Source organism: Ciconia boyciana, chromosome 7 (assembly GCF_034638445.1).
Source record: "Ciconia boyciana chromosome 7, ASM3463844v1, whole genome shotgun sequence".
NCBI classification, from domain to species: domain Eukaryota; kingdom Metazoa; phylum Chordata; class Aves; order Ciconiiformes; family Ciconiidae; genus Ciconia; species Ciconia boyciana.
Window position 1 is genome coordinate 42,290,267 of NC_132940.1, and position 23,018 is coordinate 42,313,284.

At 44.6% G+C, this 23,018-nt stretch overlaps 1 protein-coding gene across 2 annotated transcripts; it reads right to left on the reverse strand.

Annotated features, from left to right (window-relative positions):
* Positions 1-428: 428 nt before the first annotated feature.
* KLHL6 (kelch like family member 6) lies at positions 429-22,107 on the reverse strand. 2 transcript variants are annotated; one of them, XM_072868568.1, is made up of 8 exons: positions 21,897-22,029; positions 21,742-21,817; positions 16,478-16,643; positions 10,474-10,923; positions 7,810-8,047; positions 4,272-4,474; positions 3,122-3,335; positions 429-1,416 (listed from the first exon to the last, which is right to left on the reverse strand). In XM_072868568.1, exons 3-8 carry the CDS (start codon positions 16,637-16,639, stop codon positions 1,115-1,117), a joined length of 1,569 nt encoding a protein of 522 aa, XP_072724669.1. In that variant the 5' UTR covers positions 16,640-16,643; positions 21,742-21,817; positions 21,897-22,029; the 3' UTR covers positions 429-1,114. The 2 variants fall into 2 exon arrangements, with proteins under 2 accessions (XP_072724669.1, XP_072724668.1); XM_072868567.1 differs by having other exon boundaries at positions 21,742-22,107.
* Positions 22,108-23,018: the final 911 nt, after the last annotated feature.

The window sequence follows — 23,018 nt, forward strand, 5'->3', positions numbered from 1 at the left end:
ACAGGAATATGTTCCCAGCCTTTGGCCAAGAGTGTCCCAGAGTGTCCCGGGCGTGACCTCTTCAATGTTTATTTTTCTTTCTCTACAACTGACCCAGATGCTGGGACTTGAGGCTCGGGCTCTCCTGGCCTGTTGAACATTTGCCCCTTCTGGTACAGCATGTGACGGTCCCAGGAATCAGGCTGGGAACAGTACCTGGAACTGTTTTTCTCTCCAGCAGGCTGTTCTGTCTGTTTGCATTCCAGGAAATCAAAACCCGTGAGAAAAAGCCCGGGAGAGCAGTGCCACCCAGTGGGGACGGAGGCAGGGATGTGAGCAGTCGGGGGCACCGGTACACCACAGCACCAGTGAGAGAAAAGGCCCTTCCGGTAGAACAGTAAACCACCCCAGAACAGAACAAAAGGGAAACTAGGTTTTGGTCTGCTTTATTAGAAAACAGCTACAATGAATGTTCAGTGGAACCAGATTAGCGTTCATTTATATTTGCAGCCCTCTTTCTTGGTAATGACAGCAAGGTTTGCAAACTGAGATGGAATTTTTTGGTCACGCAGAACTGAAAAACTAACAAAGTGTCTTCAAGCAAACAAACAAACAAACAAAACAGTTTTAACTTAATCTAATGTGCCAACCACTGGAAAAAAGCACAGCTTTGGAGGAAATGACATTACATTTCACCAAAGTTACAAATCTTTCATTCCAAAAAGCATCTTCTCTTTTTCACTAGTAGGTGCTGCAAATCCAACTTAACACAATAAATAGTTGAACAAACTTCAGGACCAGGCTGAGCCAGTTCAAGCACATTTCAGGGCAGATACAGCTGGGAAGTAAATTTCCCACCTACACATCACATTTCTTTGCCTGATTGGAGGTATTGTGTTGGCAGGACTAAACTACAGCTGGTCCCTTTGTTTTTCTGTGGAGGGAAGGAATTAAGATAATTTAAGGATATACTGTACAGAGGAAATGCAAGGGCTGAGCATATATACAGATACTCTGTAGAGGACCCTAGTGCCGGTATTTCCATCCACTGCTACCTGCAGCTAAAAAACATCATCACTGCAGTCTGTGCCACAGGGGCATGGAGGTATTGTGTTTCTTTGCAGTTCTCCTACGGTCAGACAGAAACTGCCCCAGGCACAATCCTGCGGATGTGCGTGTAAGACTTCCTGAGGGTGACGCTCCCGTGATGAGACACCCCCCGAGGCAGGACACACTCTTCTGTCAGCTTCTGAGTTTCAGGGTCCCAGCACAGCACTGTCGCAATGACTTCGTTCTTTTCGTCTCGGCCCCCAGTGATAAACAGCTTGTTGTTGCAAGGAGAAATCCCACAACTGGCTCTCTCATGGGTGAACTGAGTCACCAGGCACCATGTGTCTTCCTCCGGGCTGTAGGAGTAGAGTGCTTTCATTGCCCCACCTGGAGAGGAAATGGATATCAGTTTGCACCGGCCATTCCTGTAAGAGATTTTAACTAAACCACCCGCTTCAACAAGGCTCCATTCCTGACATTCATATGAATGATTTATGCCCCAAAGCTAAGAAGAAACAAGGTCACAGGATACTTTATTGTTTTGAAAGCCAGATCCGCAGAAGGCCACTTATTGTTCATAAGGCTGTGGAATTTAAGGCCAGAACAAACTGCTGTGGTCATGCAGTGTGAGCACAGCGCACCCAGCAACAGACCTTTCTCATACATGCTGCTTCAGCTAAGGACACAACTTTAGAAAAATACAATCCTGTTTAGAAGAGCTTAGATCATGAAGGACTAGGTGTGGTAAGCTGTCACCATTAGAAATGGGTACATGATTGTTTCACTGACTCCTCTAATGTCAGTGTCCATGTACTCATTAAACCTTCTTCTGCCTGGAGCTGGCTATTTTCAAAAGTCCATTCCTCGTTTAGGGGTTTGTCAGACTGAACTCGTAATCTTCGTATGGGTAAGCTAAACAGAGAGTGACCTTCAGTTTCTCCATGTTTCCCAAATCTGCAGTGATTCTTGAAACCTTCTGTGCAACTTTTCCAGTTTTGCAGAGTCCTTTTCTTTTGAAAAATAGTCAATACCTCAGTACCCAAGAAAGGCTATGGAAATAAATTCCCTCCTGAGAGTACCAACTGCCGAATGGTTCTTATTCTGAAATTTGCAGGGACTGGGTCTGTCTTCAACTGTATAGAATAGGGCTGGGGAAACCTTGAAGCCATGGTCTTATTTATGAGTTGCAACAATGCCTGGCATCCTACCTGTTGGCAAAGTGAGCATTTATCTATTGTAGTTATAATAAATATTGGTTTTGACAACACTAATCCAGTACTTCAGGGGTGATCAAGTTACTGTGAGGTGACTTAAGTTTTATTTCCCAACTGGAGCAGACTGAAAACATACACGTTAGTTACTGTGATTCATCTGGCAGTTGGTAATTCATCGGTCTGAGTAATTTGATTGCTTTGGATGCAGTAACCAAATGCTGTTTTATCTTTTAAACCTCAGGTGGGGCTGATTTCTATCCAGATTGAACTAGATTTGTTTCTCAGATAGGGAAACAATAGGTTTACTGGTGAAAGATGCTGAATGAATGTAAATGCAGTATTGTGTCAAATTTTATCGGGAGTTATATCAGCTAGCCCGGAAGTCATGCCTTCTCTTTCTGTCTCTCATCTTGTACGAAGAGGGTGATGTCAATCCCTGTGCTGAGGAGAAGCAGAAGGTATTTACATGCATACAAGGTGCGTACACACACATATATATATATGTGCACACACATGCACATTATAAATCTCCCTTCAGGTTCCCTTCAGAACACCATTTACTATTTGGTGATACCCTGGCTCTATGCCAGACCTCAGCACCATATTGATTATACCGCTTTAAGTTGCTTTAAGGAGGCTTTAAGTTGTCTCTGGGCTAGCTGCAGCTTTCTAAGATACCTACCATGCTAACAGGGAGTTTGCCTTGGTGACTTTTCACTACTGTTTGTGAATGTGCTGGATTCCCATCCCTCACTAAGCTTAATAGGAAGAGCCCTCTGACCATTTAATTACACTCCATAGAGTTTGTGGGTAAAACTAAGACACAGAAACAAGCCCCGCTGTGTCTAGACAAGAAGGAATATTAATGCTTCACCTACCCACAACATAAATGTGATCACGGAAACTTGCGGCATTGATGCATTTGGCTTCTACTGGCATGGGAGCTTTCAGGCTCCACGTGTTGGTCGCAGGGTCGTAGCACTGAGTCTTGTCCGTGGCCAGCTTCCCATTGGGTCCTCCCCCGATCACATAGAGTTTCTTCTTGTAGCTCGCTGCTGCAAAGGAGCTTACATTGACCATGAGGGGAGCAGCCTGTGTGACCGTAAAAAATCATTAGTAACCATTTTGATTTCAAGTAGTCAGACTGATGCCTATGGGGTGGGAGCCCGTGGGTTAAGTCCGTCTTCCCTTTTAAGATGATCAGTAGGGTTCAGAAGATGACATTTCTAGGGATAAGGGAAAAGTATGTTTCAGCTTTTTCTTAAGACTGTAAACCCCTTAATAAAAGTATGCTCTGTTCAAATGCTGTTATTAAAATTACATTGTCAACAATTCAAAAGCTAGGAAATGTCAGAAATGCCCCAAATCTGCTTTACATACTTATGTACACTGAAAAAAACCACAAGAAACTTGTTCGTACTGATCTTTCTACTTGCAGCTGTGATTGTTAGATTCCTCTGCATTGCTTTGTATCATCTAAAAACTAGGGTTTGTATCTGCCATTATGATGCCTAATCTCATTAATTTCATGGATTAATTGGCTGCCTAATACTATCCTCATTGCTTGAAGTACAGTTAGTAGAACTGGGTTTTTTCCATTCTGTTTATCTTGAAACCTATATTTTCAACTTAAATGTATAACCCATACCATATATAATGCACAGGTTGATATACACATTATATATATATATTATGTATCAGAGCAGTAGTTTCCAGCCTGTGCTCTGGTTCATGTATATTATGTTCTTACTCACTGATTTATGGACTACTAGCTTTAAAAGCCAATGAAGAAAAGGAAAGTTAGGCATTAGATATCTCACAGGCAATGATTGGGAGGCAATCCTGTGATTTTTACTTTCTGAAGGATAGATATTTCTACAGAAAAAATATTTAGGGTTTTTACAGACCACAAATACTGAAAAGAGTTGTACTAGTTCCTGTCTTGTTAATTTTTATGATTCAAAGTCCTAACATTTTCTGATTAAAATGTTCCAAATGAGTAAAATGTTATGTGATGCAGTATCTTACCTCTGACCAGCAGTTATGAAAGGGATCATATGCTTCCATGCTGTTGATTCTCTGCATGCCGTCGAACCCTCCAATGACATATACTTTGCCACCCAACACAGCCATTTTATGCCTCCATCGCCCAATATTTAGATACTCAATTTGTATCCATTTGTTGATGGAGGCATTGTATTTCCAGACATCATGCTTTGTTTCTTTGCCACCTGCAGTGTACATGACACATGTAAATATGATAGCATAGCTTGTATTTACTCAAAATCTCCAATATGTTTAAATTTTAAAATGTTCTCTCACAATAGAAAATAAATAATTGGTCCTTATTATTAGCTTCTCAATTACCTACACCAATGGCCTGGCCCTGTTATACAAGAAGAAAATTTCTGCATTTAGTTTACTTAATAGTGAAGGAAACTCTGAACAATTTCTACAGCCAAATATTCAATAAAGATAAATCTCTGTTCCCCACTTTACCAGGCCACAACTACTTTCATTTTAATATTGAGTGAATGACCAGCTACACACAGCATGGTGATATGCAGGAGATTTTTGTGCACCACCAGAGCTTTGCAGGGTGCTGGGAAGTAACAAACAAACATGATTTAAATAAGATAGCGGAGGATGCTGCCGTTAGTAGTGCCAAATCCCTTGAAGACAGGCCTGCACTGGGGAACGGCCAGTTTGCGCGGGGTAGATCCAGTCAGCTAGCCTAGTGGTTACATCATAAAATAGAAGACCTGACTCTGAACTCCTAATCAATAGTAGTCCTGCATGACATGTTAGAAGTTGTACTCTTCAACCTTGGGACCATATGGCTGGGATCTCGTTTTTGTACCTCTCCTTCTGATCTCTTTCTCTACTGACTTGGATTTGCTTCATATTTACAGATTGAAGATCAGAACTGGACCCTGCAAACTCATTCTAGAGCTGACTTGCAAGTGAATCTTTACTCATGCTAAAGCAGAGAGCAGTATTTTAAATAAGCACTTTTGTTTGCATATAATTTTTGGTGTAACTGCAATACAAATTAACTAGTTAAGCCTGAAACCGCATTTACAGAGTGAGTAGCTTATTCCATCATCTGCAACCTGATTAAACATTTGCTTCACTGGTGAATATACTGAAAAGAGAATTCATATTCCATTGAGAAAGTGTCTGCCTTCATTGGTATTCTGTACTGCAGCCAGATCACTGCAAAGTGATGGAGCTCATCTCTGAGCCAAATAGCAGATTGAATAGGAGATAATTAGCATGCTAGAAAGAGTCGTTTGTAATGCTTTTGTCTCAGTATTTTTCACATGTATGCGTTGAATTTTATTTGCACTCAAATAGATGAAGTGGCTGAAGGGCCTGAATGCAGCATTCATGGTTACAATGGGGCGGAGAGACTGCAGGTGTTCCCCTTACCCTCCCTTGAAATTTCCCTTTTACATGAGCTTGTTCTTTCCTGCACAGGGTGAAACTCTGGTAGGAGCCTGTGCTGGACCGGGCAGGTGAATTTTCTGCACATTGGGGGCAGGAAGAGATTTTTGAGACAACTGAAGGTTTATTTTGTTTCTATTCTTTCTCTAGACCACAGTTCTTTCTAATTTGAGGAAAAAATGTAACTAAATTAGTAAAAGTAACAGAATGAGTGATAATTCATGTCATTTTTAGTTACACTACAAAGGTAGTGTTTCAGTCCATCCAGTCGAAGCATTTAAACTGTTCAGGGAAATTGCAATCTAAAAGTAGTCATAATCTTGTGCAAAGAACTTTCCTATTGTTCAGATGCTAAAGGAGCAGGCAAGACTCCAAACTGTACCTAGATACCAAGCGAAATGAGCATATGGGAGTGGAGGTCAAGTTAGGAAAGAACCAAGTCACAGGAACTAAAAGAAAGAAAACAAGAGTAGAAGGACACGCAGGACGAGGTAGATGTTTAATTGGGATTAAGCCACTAATAATTTGGTTTAGCTGGAAAGAAACTACTGACTTTGGTCCACTCAGCTCTTTATTTGGGTAGGAAGGGTGAAAAGCAGATAGGAGAAAGGCTAAGACAGAATGGAAGGAGGGAGTCAATGATAAGAAATTAAGCAGAGAAGGAAGAAAGAGGACCTGTGAGAATAGCAAGAGGAAAGCCAGCTTAGACTCACCATAGCAGGAGAGGTGTTAGCCTGGCCTAGAGGTAGCCTGGATAGAGCATAGAAGAAAAGCGGAGAGGAGACACTGGAAAAGATGTCAAGAATAAGAGCAAGTGAAAAGCCTGTGACCTTGAGAAAGAGGAAAGGGGAAGAGATTAAAAGCAAATGGAAAAGAGACCTCTCAACTCAAGGGTGTTTGACTTAGGTTCCCCTCTACAGCTAACTTTTAACAGAGGGTCTGCCGCCAGGGTAAAAAGAAACTCCCTATGGTGGGCTGAAAGGCAAAACCTCCTTTATTTCTAACTAGGGAAGGAATAATCTAATTCTTATCCCAGGATAAAGATTTAATACACTTTAAATTGGAATGAGATGATAAAAATATGTGGATTCCCAAAAGGGAGAATGCAATGGAAGATATTTGAATAAAGGCAATAGACCACTATTCATACTTAAGCAAAGCATTCACGCTTTAGCCCTCCCTCCTCCTTTCTGCTGTCGTGTTTTACGTGAACATAGAATTCGGTGGATGATTTTCTGGGAAAAAGTGTCCTACCCATGGAGGCACTGCTTTGTATCATGGTCTGTAACATGACAGTGATTATCAGCTTGCTATCACTTTTCCTTTGGAAAGCAGAACGAGATCATAAAGCCTGTTTTTGACAGGCCATCAAAACCAGCTGTCAAACTGACTAGCAAGCTTGAGTTTAACCTTTTTGATAATCAAAGTAAAAACTCTGTAGCTCCAGGATCAAACCCCTACATGGAGCTCAATTGTATTTGTGTGGGAAGTTAAATATGCCTCCTGAAGCTCTCAGGATGAGGGCCTGCAAATGTTATGTTCAGACCCATGCTGTGTGTCTGGACCATTGGGTTTCATCCGGCTTTGACTGCTGTTAGCAAGGGGGCACTTCCGGAATCCTGTCTGATGCGCTGTTGCAGTGCTCCTGAAAGTGCAGTTTTCAGGTAGCAGCCAAACAGCGGTAACTGTTCCCTGCAGCTTCTTGACTGATCCTTGCAGAATGAGTCAGATTCTGGCAGGATTTTGCTTAGGCATGTAGAGCTGCAAATGGACTTGTTACAAGAAGATGCTGGAGCAATTATTCTTCATTTTATGTTTGGTAAACTGTTCCTAGGGGCCCTTCTGTGATCACAGTCACTGAGTGTTTAGGGTGCTGCACACAAGTAACCATGCATATAGATTAATATTGTTTGAAAAGGAATCCTGTGCTAAAACCAGGGCTAGGCTGTGTCCTCACACATCCAGTGCTTCTCTGGAGCCTGTTCAAAACCAAAGCATTAGGAATACCTGTAGTGCTTAATTCTCCTAAAGCTGCCTCGAGCATGCTCTCGATAAAAGCTGGAAATAATTGTGAGAACCCTCTGCTCCCCTCTTCCACTCCCAATGTCTTGTTCCTTACCCGATATGTAGACTTCATTTTTTAGCGTAATGCATGCAAACTCCACCCATTTTTTATTCTCATTCTCCGTCTCCTGCTCTGTGATTGGTAATTTTGCTACTTCCAGGCGGCTTCGCCTCAAAGGATCCAGGCAAGTCACTTCTGCTACAAACTTCTCATCTTTTGTACAGCCCCCTATGATCATAAACACCTCAGACTGGAACTCGTGCATCCTGGGCTTGGTTCTTTCTGTAATAATCTAAATGCAAGCAAGACAGAGTGAGTACACAGGGCACTTACACCTACAATTACAGAAAGGTCTGGTGATGTTTTTTCTGATTACCTGTTTTGCAAATCACAACTGGCTTACATCAGCTGAACCAATTATCAAATGCTCTCCAAGTTGAAAGCCTGGAAAGCATCCTAGAAGCATTCAGTAGAGATTGCTGTACCCTTCTTTCAGCAGGATTTCTCCAACACTGGACTTAGTTGCTTTTGCCTCCCCGCTAGGATCCTTTCCAGGATCCAGAATTCCCAGGGTGGCACCAAGAGCTATGAAGGTGAGCACTAGTGACAAGGCTGGGTGCATGTGAGGCAGCTGAAAAGGACAGGTTTTATTTGGGCTGACAGAGTGAGGGCAAGGTAGGAGGGCCCCAAGATTTGTGTATGCCCTGGGGAGCTTGGGGAGAGCAAGACTGCAGTTAGTGCTAGGAGAAAATAAGTGCTCCCATTATTTGTCCTAAAGAGATACATTAAAAAGTCAAAGCAACAACAGTTCTCAACTGTGGGGGTTTTTACTTGTTTCTTTGCTTATAAGCCTTAATTTTAAGCCAAAATTAGAAGATTTACTTAAAGCCAGCACCAGGCTCTGAAACATGGTTAGCTCTTAATTTACTGCCTGTTGGCTCATTTTATTGACCAGGTCTTTGTTTCAGGGATGCTGGAAAAAGTAACTTCCCAGGCAGATGTTCACCAGGAACAAAGAATGCAGGGGGTACTTGGAAACTTGTGTTTTGCGGAGGAAATACATGCAAGCAAGTGGAAATGAGTGCGTTAGTGTCCTGAGGTATGCTGGCTCTATGCTGAAGGATAGAGGGAATAACCTTCTTTATTCTTCCCCACCTCCCAATTTTTCATACTGGAAGAAATGCAGTGCAAAAGGCGTGGGGAGCACATAAAGTTATTCCTCTGCTTATGCTGTATCACAGGGCATTTGCCAATTCGCAGACCCTCGAAGTCTGCTGGGAGAGGTCTGCACTCCTCTGCAGTAATTGCCGTTGTTACCTTCTGCATGCCCTGGAGAAGCACTCCGTGGACTCACAGCTTAAATGCTGTGACAGTAGGCAGCTTGCTCACAGTTTTACTTCTCTTTCTACTTTTAACATGTTTCTATAAATTGGCATAATTTATCTATATTAAAAAATATTATTTACACAGACATAAATCTTGTATTTTCCCTATGTTTAGTAAATTATTGGTCAAATTTTTTTAAAACATCTGTCCTAAAACTTGCCAGCTTTCAGTATTCTGTTTTTAACCCATCTGTCACCATTGCCAGCCATCAGCCCCGGGGAGGATAGCTGGCAGGGCTGCCTCTGACGGCTGCCCCTTTGAAGATGAGTGCTCAACACTGAGCAACGCTCCCTTTATCTGTCCTGCGTGGACCTGACAGCACTGCTGAGTGGGGCAAGGCTTCCTCGAGGAGTGCCCACCAGACTGCCTGGCACTGTCCTGGGTCGTTGTGTACTGTCTTATGCAATCACCGGCACAAAAAGCCCTTGGTCTCTCCCCCCGCCAGTGACACATCCACTGTTAGCGATGGATCCACAACATGCTCCTGAGGCCTCCTGCCTTCCTCTGACTCTCTGACTGAGGAGACACACACATTTCCTCACACGCTCACATACCTTTGCTCCTGTTGTGAAATCTGACCTCCGGTTGCTCTCTCCTCTACCCCATATTTTGGGCCAGGAGATGTGACTGATACCTAACTTTCCAAAGAGTGTCGACGGGCAATTGAAGAACTGGAGATCCACCACAGCCTACCTTGAGCAGGCAGGACAGGACTCAACTGGATGTTAGGATGAACCTGTCTCTTTTGGGTGCAGGGACCTCTGCAAATGAGGAAGATAGGCAGAACTCTCCTCTGGGAGGAGACTTTCTTCTTCACAGGAGATTGTCTCTTTCTGAAACATTTCCCTCCGTAAGTAACAGATGGAGATGTTACATATTCAGGTTTGAACGAGTCATTACAGTTTAGTGGGAAAAGTATTCTTCCTTTCCTAGACTTGAAATAATAGCTAAGAGAAAGAGAAATAGCTAAGAAAAATTAGCTAAGAAATAATAGCTAAGGTGTCAGGAGTAACACCATTTGCCTTTTTACTAGGGAAGTCACCTGGGGTCTTTGTTTAGCTGTGGAAGTGTGCGTATGAAGGGTCGAGCTCAGATGTTCATAAACAGGAAGCTGTACACTTCATTTTAAAACAACCTCCCAAAAGCTTCTAAACTCTCTAAATCATCAGGATAACTGGTGAGGACCACCTTGACTTTTCAGTAGCACCAGTTAGTGAAACTTCAGTGTGAGTACCTTTTTCTGCCTCGTGGTACTGCTCCTTCCAATGGGATTTTTGAGCAGAAGCATGAGACATTTAGAAAGAGCAGCAAATACCTTCCTTTTTTACTCACCTCATTACCTGACAGATGGTACATTCTTGCTTCCTGGAGCAAAGGAAAGACATCTGGACACTGTCTAATGAGTTGATCAGCTTCAACAGTCTCTACGAAATACCAGGGGTCCAAGAGGGGCAGCCGGACATTCTCCAGCACGTACGGCAGGAGAGGAAACCTTTCTGACTCCTTGTAACGAACCCAGTTCATTACAGTTTCGAACACCTGTGCCTCTTCCGTGACGTAGAGGTCATCACTCTTCAGCGTGCTGCAGAGAATGTCGGCTGGCAGGTCCAGGAACTCCTCGTAGTTCAGGACCTGGGTGAAGTTCTGGATAATGTAGTTCTGCACCTGTTGTTTCAGGCTGTGCAGGGAGTGGGCGTCAGCCAGCCTCAGGATGCCAACGCAGTTCTCTGGCTGGAGGGCTTCGGTGAGAAAACTGGCACAAGCATCTACCATGCGAAGGAACTGTGGACAGAAAAAGCATGTATAAGCACAGAACGGTTACTTGTATGACTGTATCACAGGAGAGTTATGGAGCTTTGGGGCTGGGTCCCAACCAAGCCACGTGCAGTAAAGCAAAGAGCTGTGGGAGACAAGAAATCAGTCATATGAGGACAGGTATCTCCCAGAATCTGCAGTCTGAAATGAAAATTTCTTCCTCCCACTGTTTTTTGTCCCTCTGCATCCATATTGCTCCTTTTCCCTCTTGCAGGACAGAAGACCTCTGACAGTCATGAATTTTATTTGTTTCACAAAAGTAAAGGGTTTTCTACCATTCCCGTTCCCTCCACGAGATCTCAAAGCACTAGCAACCATGGAGTTACAAAGCACAAATAAGGTCCCCAGGCTTCAGATGTGCTTACGCTCCTTCATCTTGCATGTCAGCTCAGATCGACTAGAACAGAGTCTGGTTTTGGAGTGCAGGTGGCTCCAGTGTCTGCATTTATGCTCCCACCACCCAAACTCTGAATGTGTCTGAGGCCTTGCAAATGGTGGAAAATGAGTGCTGGGGTCTGGGAGGTTTGGGCCAAAGAGCAGCCCCTCCAGCGTGTATGGGCATGCTGTCCTGTACTGGGGAATGTGGCAGGAAGAGACTGACCATCAGCGAATCTTTGAGTTGCCTGACAGCCAGGGTTGTCTGGCAAGTGTCTGTTGTGGGGGAGGCCTTTGGAGGTTTTAGTGACCTTTGTTTTCCTTGTCATCACCATTGGTTCAAAAGAGCATAGATGTGCATTTTACACACAAAGTCTGCTTAATCAAAGAACTTCCCATGTTTGCATTTAATAGGGCATCATAACTATTCTCATTAATTTCCTTTGCACAGTAGTCCCACCTGAGGGTCCCAAATGTGCAGATCCTGGACCACAGATGTCTGCAGGGCATTTGCCATGAACTATGTACGATGTGAGCTGGGCTGCTGGTGATTATTCAGGAACTGGGAAAGAGTTTGGGGTAGAACTGATAAGTTACAGTGCTTCATCCTGGGCTTTCTGTCACCTCTGTGATTTCAGATATGGATAGGGCATCAGTATTTCGTGTTGGTTTTGCCACTGAGCAGTGCAAACAGTGACATACAGAAAGATGGGTCAGAACTGATGCTATGCATTTCCGTCCATGCTTTTTGGGTCCTTTTTCCATCCAGCGTCAGCAAGCAAACCATTTTAACTCATTCTGTCCCACTGGGGAAACTTGCACAACAGTAATTTAGGGGCAAAGAGGAAGCGAAACATTTTTAAACACTGTAGTATGTAGATTTGTTTCAGTAATTAGGGTAGAATCTTCTAGACCCAGCGGTGTCATGTTGACACATTTAGACTGTTTACCAGAGCTGAGTGATCGCAGACGCTGTGTACAGACTACCTGGTTCCTGTTTTACATTTAGATGTGGTCAAGAGTTTAGGGAAATGCAACTGACTGATGAACAAGGGTACATGAGGTCTCAGAATATGTTGCTGCCGTTGTGATATAAATATGTGAGCAGCACGCTGTGGCACCACAGCAGAGCTCGGCGGCCCCTCGGTGCCTGCCACGCTCATGTTGCCTGTTCTCTGGGCTAGCACAAGGCTAACACTTTGAACTCACCAGTGCATTTCCCTGAGGATCTGAAAGGACTCTGCTAACATCAGGTAGTCCTCACACCTGAGGCAGGTAGCCCTTTAAAAGTTGACAGCAACGAGATGCAAATAACCAAATCTGGGATTTGCCAAGGCCACTCATCAAGTCATCCACAAGTCTGGGAATAGACACCAAAATGATGCTCTCACCAGCCTACGGCCTAACCACTGTAGAGTGCTCTAATTATTTATACATAGCATGTTAAGAGCGAGACTCATGAGATGACACCAGAGGGTTTTCTCCCAGGAGGTGCACACTGGTCTAACGGCCACACGGGCACCACGGATTGTGCTGGGTAGCTGTGTTTGTGGCCAGATGAATGTGGAACTGCAAGGTGTGGGTGTGAGAAACGGTCCCCACCAAGGGCTTAACCAGAGAGGTCGGACCACTTGGGAGCATATAAGGCAGGACTTTCCCTGGCTGCTGCTCCTCATCTCCATGCTACACTGTCTCCCCACCACGCTCTTCATTTAGAGACAAAAGTCCCCCCAAAAATCCCCCAAAATTGCTGGGCATGCTTCAGTCAGTCCCATGAGAGCAGGTGACTCAGGAGAGCACCCAGGAGGAAGACATCCCTGAGCCTCTGCTTCATCTGCTCTGATTATTCTTGCAGAGCTCTAAATTTTCTTCTTTCCCTTCTGTAAGTACCCCTCCTAATGCCACCCTAGGCATTTTAAAAGCCCTGTTCCCTGGGAACAGTTCCTTCAATAACCGGGTCCTTCTCCTAATACCCCTTTGAATCCAGGTTCTTACTTGCTAGAGACATCCCATATGCTTACTTGGCCTCCACTTGGCCTTCTCTCTGAATAATAAAATTTATTCTCCCCATTCAAGTCCAGCTTTGATTGAACTGTCTAGTGTAAGCAGTGCCAGCAGCCCTGCCTCCTGCTATAACCCCCAGAAAGGGAAGGGAACAGTGGTTGAAAGGGCTCTTATTCATAATCCCTCTCTGTATGCAGCACACTTCAGGGTCAGATCCTGCACCCTGCAGCTGCGCTGCCCTCGGCCACCAGCTCTGCCTGTGGCTGCAGGGGCAGCACGTCCCAGCTCAGCAGTAACACCTGCGTCCCAAGGGAGCCCCACGTCAGAGAGCCGGCCGGGCAGCGAAGGGGCACACCGACCCTTGCAGGTGGCTCGCCAGGGAGCTGACAGCTTTCTGAGCCTGAGTCGATCCCCGACCTGGAGCAGCCCAGAAGCCCTTCGTTAGCAAATCATGCCTTCTTGGCTGGCATTGCGCAGTGGCTGCAGTGTAACTACCGCTGTCCTGCGACAGCCACCCTGTCCGTTCACTACTAAGTGGCTACAGGATGGTTTTCAGATAATTGGCAAGGTATTTTCCTTATAGCGTCTTGTTCATGAAAAGTGGATTAACAAATGGATGAGAGGTGCTTTGGGAGTCAGTAAGGCCATCAGGCTGATGGTGCTTCAGCTGTGCTCTGAGCGCAGAGCAGCCCTCCTCTGCTTAGAGCAGTCAGAGTGAGGCTGCTCAGGGGCATCCTCCGCTGTTCCCACTGCAGCTGGCATTTCCATGGCAGTGGTCATCACAGCCCTTCTCGACAGTACTGTTTCTTTTACATCTGCTCAGGAGCTTGCTTCCCTCCCACCATCTCTTTGCTTCCACCAAAGCAGCTGATGTGGCCCCTCACCCAAGCCATGCTGAGGGAGTGGGGTAATACAGAGGTTCCTGGGGGGGCAGGAGGGGTGTAAACAGGTCTGAAGGTTGTTGTTGAATTACCACGAGGGAAGCAGAGCTCTCTGCCACAGCCCTGAGAAGCAGCTGAGATCTTGGCCCTACTAAGAGGTGAAAGGATGAGCTGCTCCGCAGGCAGTGTGGGTGGCAGAGGGTGCTGGGCTGGATCCAGGGTAGGCACCAGCCCTGCGAGCATGGTGGCTGGGCAGCCGCCAGCCCAGACAGAGGAGGTGACTATTGAACTCATGTTGCAACTGTGCTCTAGGTGGAAAAAATTTGCCTGGGTCACTTCAGGGTGAGGCTTAGCTGTTCAGCAGCTCCCTGTTCCAAACCCTTCACCTGCTTCCCCCAGGAGGAAATCTCTGTGCACAAAGCACACTGCGGCATGGACTTCTGCTCTCTCTGAATTCTTCCACCTCTTCCTGCTGTCAGTTTTGGCTGCATTTGGTCAAAACTTATTGGAAGGGACTAAGGGAAGGCATAATTATGTAAAACTTTTTCAAAAATAGTTTCTAGAGAAAAGTGGAATATCTATATTGGAATATCTAGAGCTGTGCAAGTTATTTCTTTTTTGGTTCTTTGTCAAGTCTGAGAGATTGAAAAGAGGCACTGCCAAAAATTGTTGCTAGTCAGATAAAAAAGTTCTATTTGGAATTTGGTTTTCTCACATGTCATTAATTGGAAGGCAAAGGATTTCCCAAACAATAATGTTACAGTAAATTGCAGAATTATTCTTTTCAGCTGTTGATATATTGAAATGAAACATTTGACTCTTTCAACTGTTTCTGTTTGTTCTTCGGCATAAATAGCAGAGACAAGCTGGCAGAACGCTAGTAGTTACTAAATCTTTTTTACACAAAACACATTTTCAGCCAAAAACCTCACCCATGTATAATGTGAGGCTTTAAGTCCTTATAAATCTTGATAGTATCCAAGACCGTTGCATTAAAACTTGAGATCACTGCTTTTAGTTGAACATTCATGGTTTTCTAGGTTTTTGTAGTTTACTGTTCTTGCTCATGGCACCCTCACAATTTTATCATTACTCTAACAGTGTTTGATAGTTTTCTTAAAGCACCCGCCTTGGGAATCAAATTTAATCTTAATTTTAATGAAAAATAGGGAAGAGAAAGGAAAAAACATAAGTTTATACCTTTGATGGTTTCAGAAAAAAAAAACCAACTGTGGAATGATCCAAAGGAAAAAAGGTTCAGAAGAAAACAAAAAGAAGACAGAGAAGCGTCTTGAAAATGAACCAAAAGCAACCTTTGAGTGCTACCAGTTTGCAGTATTGGTCTGCTGAAAATGTCAGTAAGTTACTGCACTTCAGCCCCAGGCGACATTAAAGCTACACCAGCTTTTCTGAGTTACCTTGGGGAGCACTTTGTGATAACTTTCCCTTCTCTCCCCACAGCAAGTACCAGCTCCCATTACCCCGAAGGCCACAGGTTCATTTCAGAGCAAAACCTCCCATGTAAGATTCAAGAATCTGAAGTTCATAATGAACCACGATGATTATGGAGTCAGGTGTTTCTTGCCTTCCTTAATGAAAAGACTGGACACACATACACACATTGGCACTTGGCAGGTTATGCTGGTTGCAATTTGTTAGCAATTTGCAGCTTGGTACCAGGGACTGCAATTTGGTAGACCTCACAGGTGATTTACAGGACACGTGAATACCTCATGGACCAAAGGCTGAGTAACGCTGCTCAAGTCTGACTTCCCACAAGTCCCAGGTCATGACTAAAACCCTTTACATCAAGAGTCCTACAAAGGATGATGCTAACTGCGGCTGGTGAGCCTCCATCTCAAGGCAATGGAGAGGGAGAGACAAAGTTAGCTTCCTGCTCTGGCTGGCCATGCCAGCCACTGCCTACTAACTCTTTTGGGCTGGAGGGTGACCAGCCTTCGCAGGCTGACCTGAACCTTGGGGAGCACTGTCCCAGCAACACAACCCTGCTGCCTGGCAGGCGGCACAGGGGAGCAGCTCTTGGAGGCAGAGCCTGGCTCTTTGCCTGTTTCATGGCACCCAGCACAGCAGCATTCCAGTACATGGCTGCGACTGCAATTTTTTACCACAATGTAAGTAAATATGAACCAAAATGCTTCCAGAACCCACAAAATCAGAGAATTTTGCAGTGTGTTAACCAGGGTAAGACATGGCGTTGCGAGAGCAACAAGACTGGATCGGTGCATTTGAGTTATCTGTACCTGAAAGAGGCTGGCGGCTTCCAAGACTTTCTGTACATTTTGCTTTGTGATGAGCATCTTGCTGGTGTAGGTGTAGTCCAAGAGTATATTCATGGTTTCTGCGTCAACTCCTTTAAGTATGATCTTCTCTTCATATTTCTCTCTTAAATCATTGCAGAACATGGCCCTGAAAAGAAAGACGTTTATCTTTTACTGCATTCCAGCCAGGATGAGGCATTCTGAAAACATTTGGTTATATAGATTTCAACACAGAATACTCCGATTGCTTCATATTTTATGCAATTAGTCCTGTAGCAAAGTAACAAGGAAAATCCTTTTGTTGCTTTCATACCCCTTTACTCATGAGTTTGATAAGGCATACACACATGATGGATACCGCAGAGCTGGCTGCTACAGTAGACCTGGAGCTCCATGGCAGCAAAAGGCAGCTAGGACCTTCCCTGAGTAGTGCTCTGTGTCTGGACTGATGCTGCAGAGCAGTTGTGATGTCTCACCTGCCAGCCTCTTACAGACTCTTACTCCTTCTGTTTCGAGTACAGGCTCAGCTCATTAAGCCCAAACCTCCAAGCTGCTGGCATTCTCCATACTTCGTTAACACTTAGCACATGTACTTTATATAACCCTTGGCAAGGTCAATACCTCTGTGCTTCCAAGCTGCAGAATGCTGCTTAGACTGAACCCTGAGGGCCACACCAGATCCACATGTCTGATAGCCTCACCTCTAGGCTTCCCAATATATCTGTGACCCCATTAATACCAGGGATGGGCCAGGAGAGAATGGCTTATGGATTTTCGTCTAATTAAGAGGCTGACTTTTCCTCTGCTAAATTTTGGGAGCTTCTCGTAGAAGTGTAGAGTTGGTACCTCTTGGCTAGAGAAGTACTTGAATAATCATGAATTGGAACTACTATTAGCCAGAAAGTGCAGTGATTTCATGCATGTTGATACCACCTCTTCTTTGGTGGATAAAACTGCATTTGAAAGGCAACCGCCACACACACCTTTGGCACTAGTCAGATAAGTCAGATATTTCATGTGGGATATAAATCAGCTATTTAAATCCACTTTGCGTTGTGATAGCTGCAAGGCAAACACACCTGTCTTCATCTGCATTTTCAATTCATAGTTTTAAGTATTTCTTCCAATGCTTTTGCTTTTATTTAGAAGTTTGATCGGTCTTGTCTTGTTCACTGCATTTAGAGAGTGAGATTTCACATCATTTGGAATCTGGCTCAACAGATGAGAAGTATGTGAGTCCACTTGTAACTGCGTTGGTGAAAAACATGTGCAGATCTAAAGTGTAATTAGAAGCACTCTTTACATACCAAGCCCTTCTTTATTAGTCATGTACAATGTTGACAGGACAGTGCAACCTGGGAAGTGGCTAGAGGTCCAAAGTCTTAGGCCATGCTTTTCTTGTAAAAGAAGCGCCAGAATAAAGCTGTCTGATTGACATATCTTACTGGAACCAAGATGTAAAAGTTTTTTATTGCAAAGCAGTTAGGCATGGTGAATGGCAAATGGATGGAAGATACCAGCTGCTCGTTGCTCTAAGAGCTACCAGTTCCTTGCCGCAGCACAGATTTTACAGCAAGAGAGAGCTAGTATTAGTTATGTCAGTGTATAAAACTGCCTTTTGGATAAAGAGACCTAACTTTTGAGCAGGAAACTTGGGCAAAGAAGTTACTTGTCAGAAAAGATGTTCAGCCAAAATTCTCATTTTCCTTTCACTCATCTCAGCTCATTAGAGGCTTTTGATTCATTGCTCTGCTCCATGGTCCAGTTTCTGCTGCCACTGAAATCAGAGTATTTCAAAGGCATTAAGACAAAATGCTCCTTAACTTCAGTGAGCGCAAGACTAGGATTCTCCTTAGCTTCTCTCCCTTTTGGCAGTGTTGATTGTTGTACATTTGGGCCATGCAGGCAAGTGGCCATTTGAAAACATTCTCCCTGGGAATGGGGCTTCAATGCGGAGAGGGAGGTTTGTACAAAACAGCCGTTTCAATTGCACGGGATTGATAGATGCCGAATGCTTCATCTGAATGAGAAATAGGCCGTTGTAGGATGCAGGTGTTGTCTGCTTTTGTTCCTTTTATCTCTTAAACTGGTGACTCCAGTCTTGTATTTAACCATCCCTGTTGGGGAGGTGAGAGCTCTCACTTCCGTCCCACAAAGCCGGAGTGTTTGATGGAGGTCAGTTAGAGATACCCAGCATTACGCCATTGCAAGGCTGCTCAGAAACCAGCCTCGGGATTCTGGTGGAGGCTTTGTGCAGGGATCTTGTCGAACTGCTTTCACCTATCTGTCTCCTAATCTGTGAAACTGCATTTGAGCTGCCATCCACTCCCGATCTCATAGGGTACAGATTCATGTAACATGGCTGCAACCTGCAGAAATCACACGTCTAAAGCACCATGCTCTCCCACCCATACTCCTCTCTAGAAGGTGGCAGGGCTGAATAGGGCAGTACTATCCAGGAGAGCTGACTCCTGTAGTGGCCTTCCTTCTGCTCAGATGGAGTGGACCTTATTCCCACCCTGTGTGCTGACCGGAGGGAACACCCTGACGCCACTCAGGACTGATCAGGCTGAGCTGCTCTCCTGGGGACTAAAATGCTGCTTCTGAACTTTTCTGTACTTACCCAGAGAGGTGTGTGATTATTTTCTCTGGGGCTCTAAATCCTTCAGATGTGGCTACTAATTTCATTGTCTGTTTCCCTGGTTCCTGTCCCTGTGTAATTCTAAACTAAGCCTTTGAACCAACATTTACTCTAAGAAATACACATCTGAAGTGAGGGCCCAGGGCCAAATTTAGATACCTAAAAATGGGTAAATTTAGAAAAAACAGGGAGAAATCTCAATGAAATAAATGAGGGGTTGCAGTTTGTGAAGCACTTTTTAAGCATCCACCCACACTGGAGTGCTTGTGCTTGGAATTATGAACCTGACTTCAAACAACTGTGCTGGAGTTTGAGGATGCTCTGGAAAATACTGCTTCAACCTCTCCCAGCCCCATTCTCCCACTACCTTGGGAAGTGCAGGAGTAAAGAACTAGTGCTCCACCTTGGTCAGCTTGTATTTCTCTTCTCTGCTTTGTTACCTTCATCCAGGTAAATGGAGAGTTAATGCTTTTATGTCTATAGATGCAGGACGTGTCAGAAGGACTAGTCTATCTACTCTTAAGCAATGCTGAAGGAAGGCTTAGAAGTTGTTAACTTCGTTTAACTGTGTTTAAGTCAGCTACTTTCTTGCATTATGGCACCCAACGCTCAGGAAGGGGGTTGTGTAACATGCTGTTGCAGGGGAATGAAGCCCATGACTCACAGGGTCCTTTTGCTTTGCTCCTGTGCACGGGTGTTAGAGGCCCTATAATAGCATGGAAAGTACTCACAGGAATAGTGTTATTTAAGAATTTCTTCTTTCTCTGGGCCCATGCAGCTTCTAGTGAATTATGGCAAGATGAAACAAGCCACCTTGTGAGTAGCAGAACTAGTGAAGCTCAGTTCCCTGCAGACTTGTGTCCTCCTTTCCCTCTTCACAGTAACCTCAGCTTCCCCTTCCTGAGCCCTCCGTTCTCTCTCGTTATTCCTCTCACACACACTTCGCCATCCCTCGCAGGACACTCAGCTCTGTGCTGGCTGCCTATATCCAGCCGAGCAAAGGCAGCACACGCTTTGGCTGGTTCTGGGCACTGCATGTGTTGGCTGGCCAGGATACAGTGCTCATTACCCAGCTGAGCACCCTGGAGTCCCAGTCCCAGCATCCCTCCTCTGCCTAGCTACTTGTGGGAACTCCATCAACTTGTGGGAACTGCATCAACTCGTGGGAACTTCAGTTTTGAGATTTCCACCCTTTGCCAAACATGATTGAAACTAACCCAAAGAGTTGTGATGAGAAACACTGACAGACAGGCAGACAGTGTGATATAATAAATCGCAACTCCGTGGGAAGCCAGGCCAAACACAAGCACCCAGGGGGGCAGACCCTACGCACGTGTGCAATTGCCTTGGGATGAGATGACCTCCAGCCAGGTATCCCCCTTCCTTCAAAGGGACAGGCTGTAGCTCAGGGCTCAGTGGAAAACCAGCCAACAGTAGTTAGCAGAAAACTGTCTTGCCTGTTTTTAACTGTTGAAGTCCCTTCTGATTGCAGCACCTTTCCTCACAGTGAAAGAGGAATTGTTTTTTTGTCAAAGTATCATTATGTTAATTCTGATTTTAATTTGTGCATCTGTTCTTCCTGCACACAATGCTGGTAAGAAATATTTGGGCATCTCTGCTTGTAGTTGCACGTTTTCACATATGCGATATATATATAGTCTATCTGTAGAAATAATACCTATCTCCATATATTCACAGACACAATCTCTATTATGAGATGATAAAAACAGAACTGTTCTTCCAGGCACTACCAGCAAAGCTTACTAGACTCCATTAAAATTAGCTTTCTGCTCATGTCACAAGTGGTCACAGGTTCTTTTTTCTCATGTTTCCTCTGTAGCTATTCAGTCATCTGACCACTTTAGCAGTAAAAAAAGAAAGAAAAAAAATCCCAGCCATGCAAATGTGATTGTCTAAATGATAATGGAAAATCTGTGTCAAAACCGATACCGAGTTCCCCTGTGTGTCTAAAATTTGTTCATGCTGGTCAGTCGTCTCAGATAGACTATCTATTGTAGTACTGAAAGAATGAAAAATTCAAGAGGACCAGAAGGAGGGGGTAAAATGGTAAAATTGCTTTCAAGGAGATATTTCCTATTGCAGTTTATTTTCGGTAACCCTAGGAAAGATGGAAAATTCCTTCTCTTTCCTCCTTGACAATTTTATGCAATATATATATTTTTACCACAGAACAGTAATGGGAAAATTATCGAGTTCCACAAACCCACTCCTATCTCAATAAAAATACTGTGTGATCTGAATGAATATTCCTCTTTGCCTGAATCCCAAAGGGACAATACAAGGGGCTACAGATACTTGGTTAAAACACCATTTTCTCATCCACTTGTCTGCCAACCACCCTCCGTTTCTTTGCATGCCTCCAACGGACTTGCTGAGTGCTGGTATCAGAACTCCGGCAAATCCACAACTTGGCACCTGCCTTACTTAAGTTTCCAACTTTAAAAAAAGAGCTGAAAGGTGTCAGGAATTACAGACTCACTGCAAATTTGCAGAGTTTAGCACCCAGTTTACACTCCTTGGAGATCTACAGTTCAAGCCTAAGAAGCAAAGTAAGTTTGTTGTTTTTGTTTCTTACATGACTTACCTGAAATAATTGCTTGCTGCAGCAAGGACCACTCGGTGACAGGAGAATTCCCTGCTGTCCACGCACAGGATGACATCTGTAAGGGAATTTTCAAGCCGAAGGTTCTCCAGGCCGTTCTGGAGCACCAGAGAGAGACCCGTATCATCAAACTTGACCTTTTCACCACTTGAGACTTCCACCAGGTCCCCCATTTTCGTTGAACACTCATTGTCCAAAGAGATCTCGGGCTCCTCAGAGCTCTTCTCCAGCGTGTCCCCCATTTTCTGGCCAGCACCGTCTCATTCTGTTGGTGCTTCAATCTAAAAAGAGCTCCTAAGCTTCAGACGAGTCACACTGCAGAAGTTGGGCGGATTTCCTGTCCAGAGGTCTCTGCTTATCTATAGCTGTCACACACACATAACAGGAAGCCTTGCACTTTCTCATCCTGTTAACACAAACAAAGGCTGGGTTTTTTTCAGTGAATTTCAGGCAGTATCAACGTGTTTAGAAAGGACTTAAGATGCCTCTGGATGTGAGAAGATTACAAGTGACAAGGAAGGCCTGCTTCCCACCCTCAAGCCAGTCCCTCGCTGTTATCCGGATCTACTGGTTGTAATGATAGGTGCACCATATGGCTATCAAGTCACTCCTGGGCAGGCTGGGCTGCTAAGGGGAAGAGGCTATTATTTAAAATTTCTTTTTCCAGGTATGTGATCATTAATCAGTGAGCTTGTTTTGGGTTCATTTTTGTTTTTTAATAATATGCTCACACATTCAGAAAGCCCTCCAAGTGGCTGTTTCTGTCCCTCATGACATGTTAGCTGACAAACATTGGATGGCTTTTCTTTAAGGCTAAATTGGCGTAACTCTCTCCAAGACAAGGAGCAGCATCAAAGATCTTGCAGCTGATGGTCTTCAGGACACACTGCTGGGCACAGTGATGTCCTGCATGGGTCCATGCAGCCAGTGCCGTGCCACCAACTCTGGCTACTACTGGACGGTAAAGGAGAGAGCCTAGGGAGCAGTGTGTGCGTGCTCATCCCCACCACCCCACTGCTGGAGGTAGCTTGCGTCACATCTACATCTAACTTGCAGTCCCCAAGATAAACGTGGATGGTGGTGGGACTGTGAGCTGAGCACCTGGCGGTGGGGACACTGCAGGGGAGCACTGGGGCTGACCCTCCAGCATGACAGGAGCGCATAGAGCACAGGGCTGAAGGTTTCACTTTCACCTAAAACTGAATTGGATCTACTTGGACCTCGCCTAGATGAGAAGCTGACCCAAGCTGACTGGGATA

Excerpts from the sequence above, each read along its gene's own strand:
- KLHL6 (XM_072868567.1), bottom strand. The coding sequence starts at position 22,001 with ATGGGGGACACGCTGGAGAAGAGCTCTGAGGAGCCCGAGATCTCTTTG. Across the intron at positions 10,924-16,477 it reads AAGCCGCCAGCCTCTTTCAG|TTCCTTCGCATGGTAGATGC; the intron begins GTACAGATAACT and ends TTCTGTCCACAG. Across the intron at positions 1,417-3,121 it reads TGATCACATTTATGTTGTGG|GTGGGGCAATGAAAGCACTC; the intron begins GTAGGTGAAGCA and ends TTTCCTCTCCAG.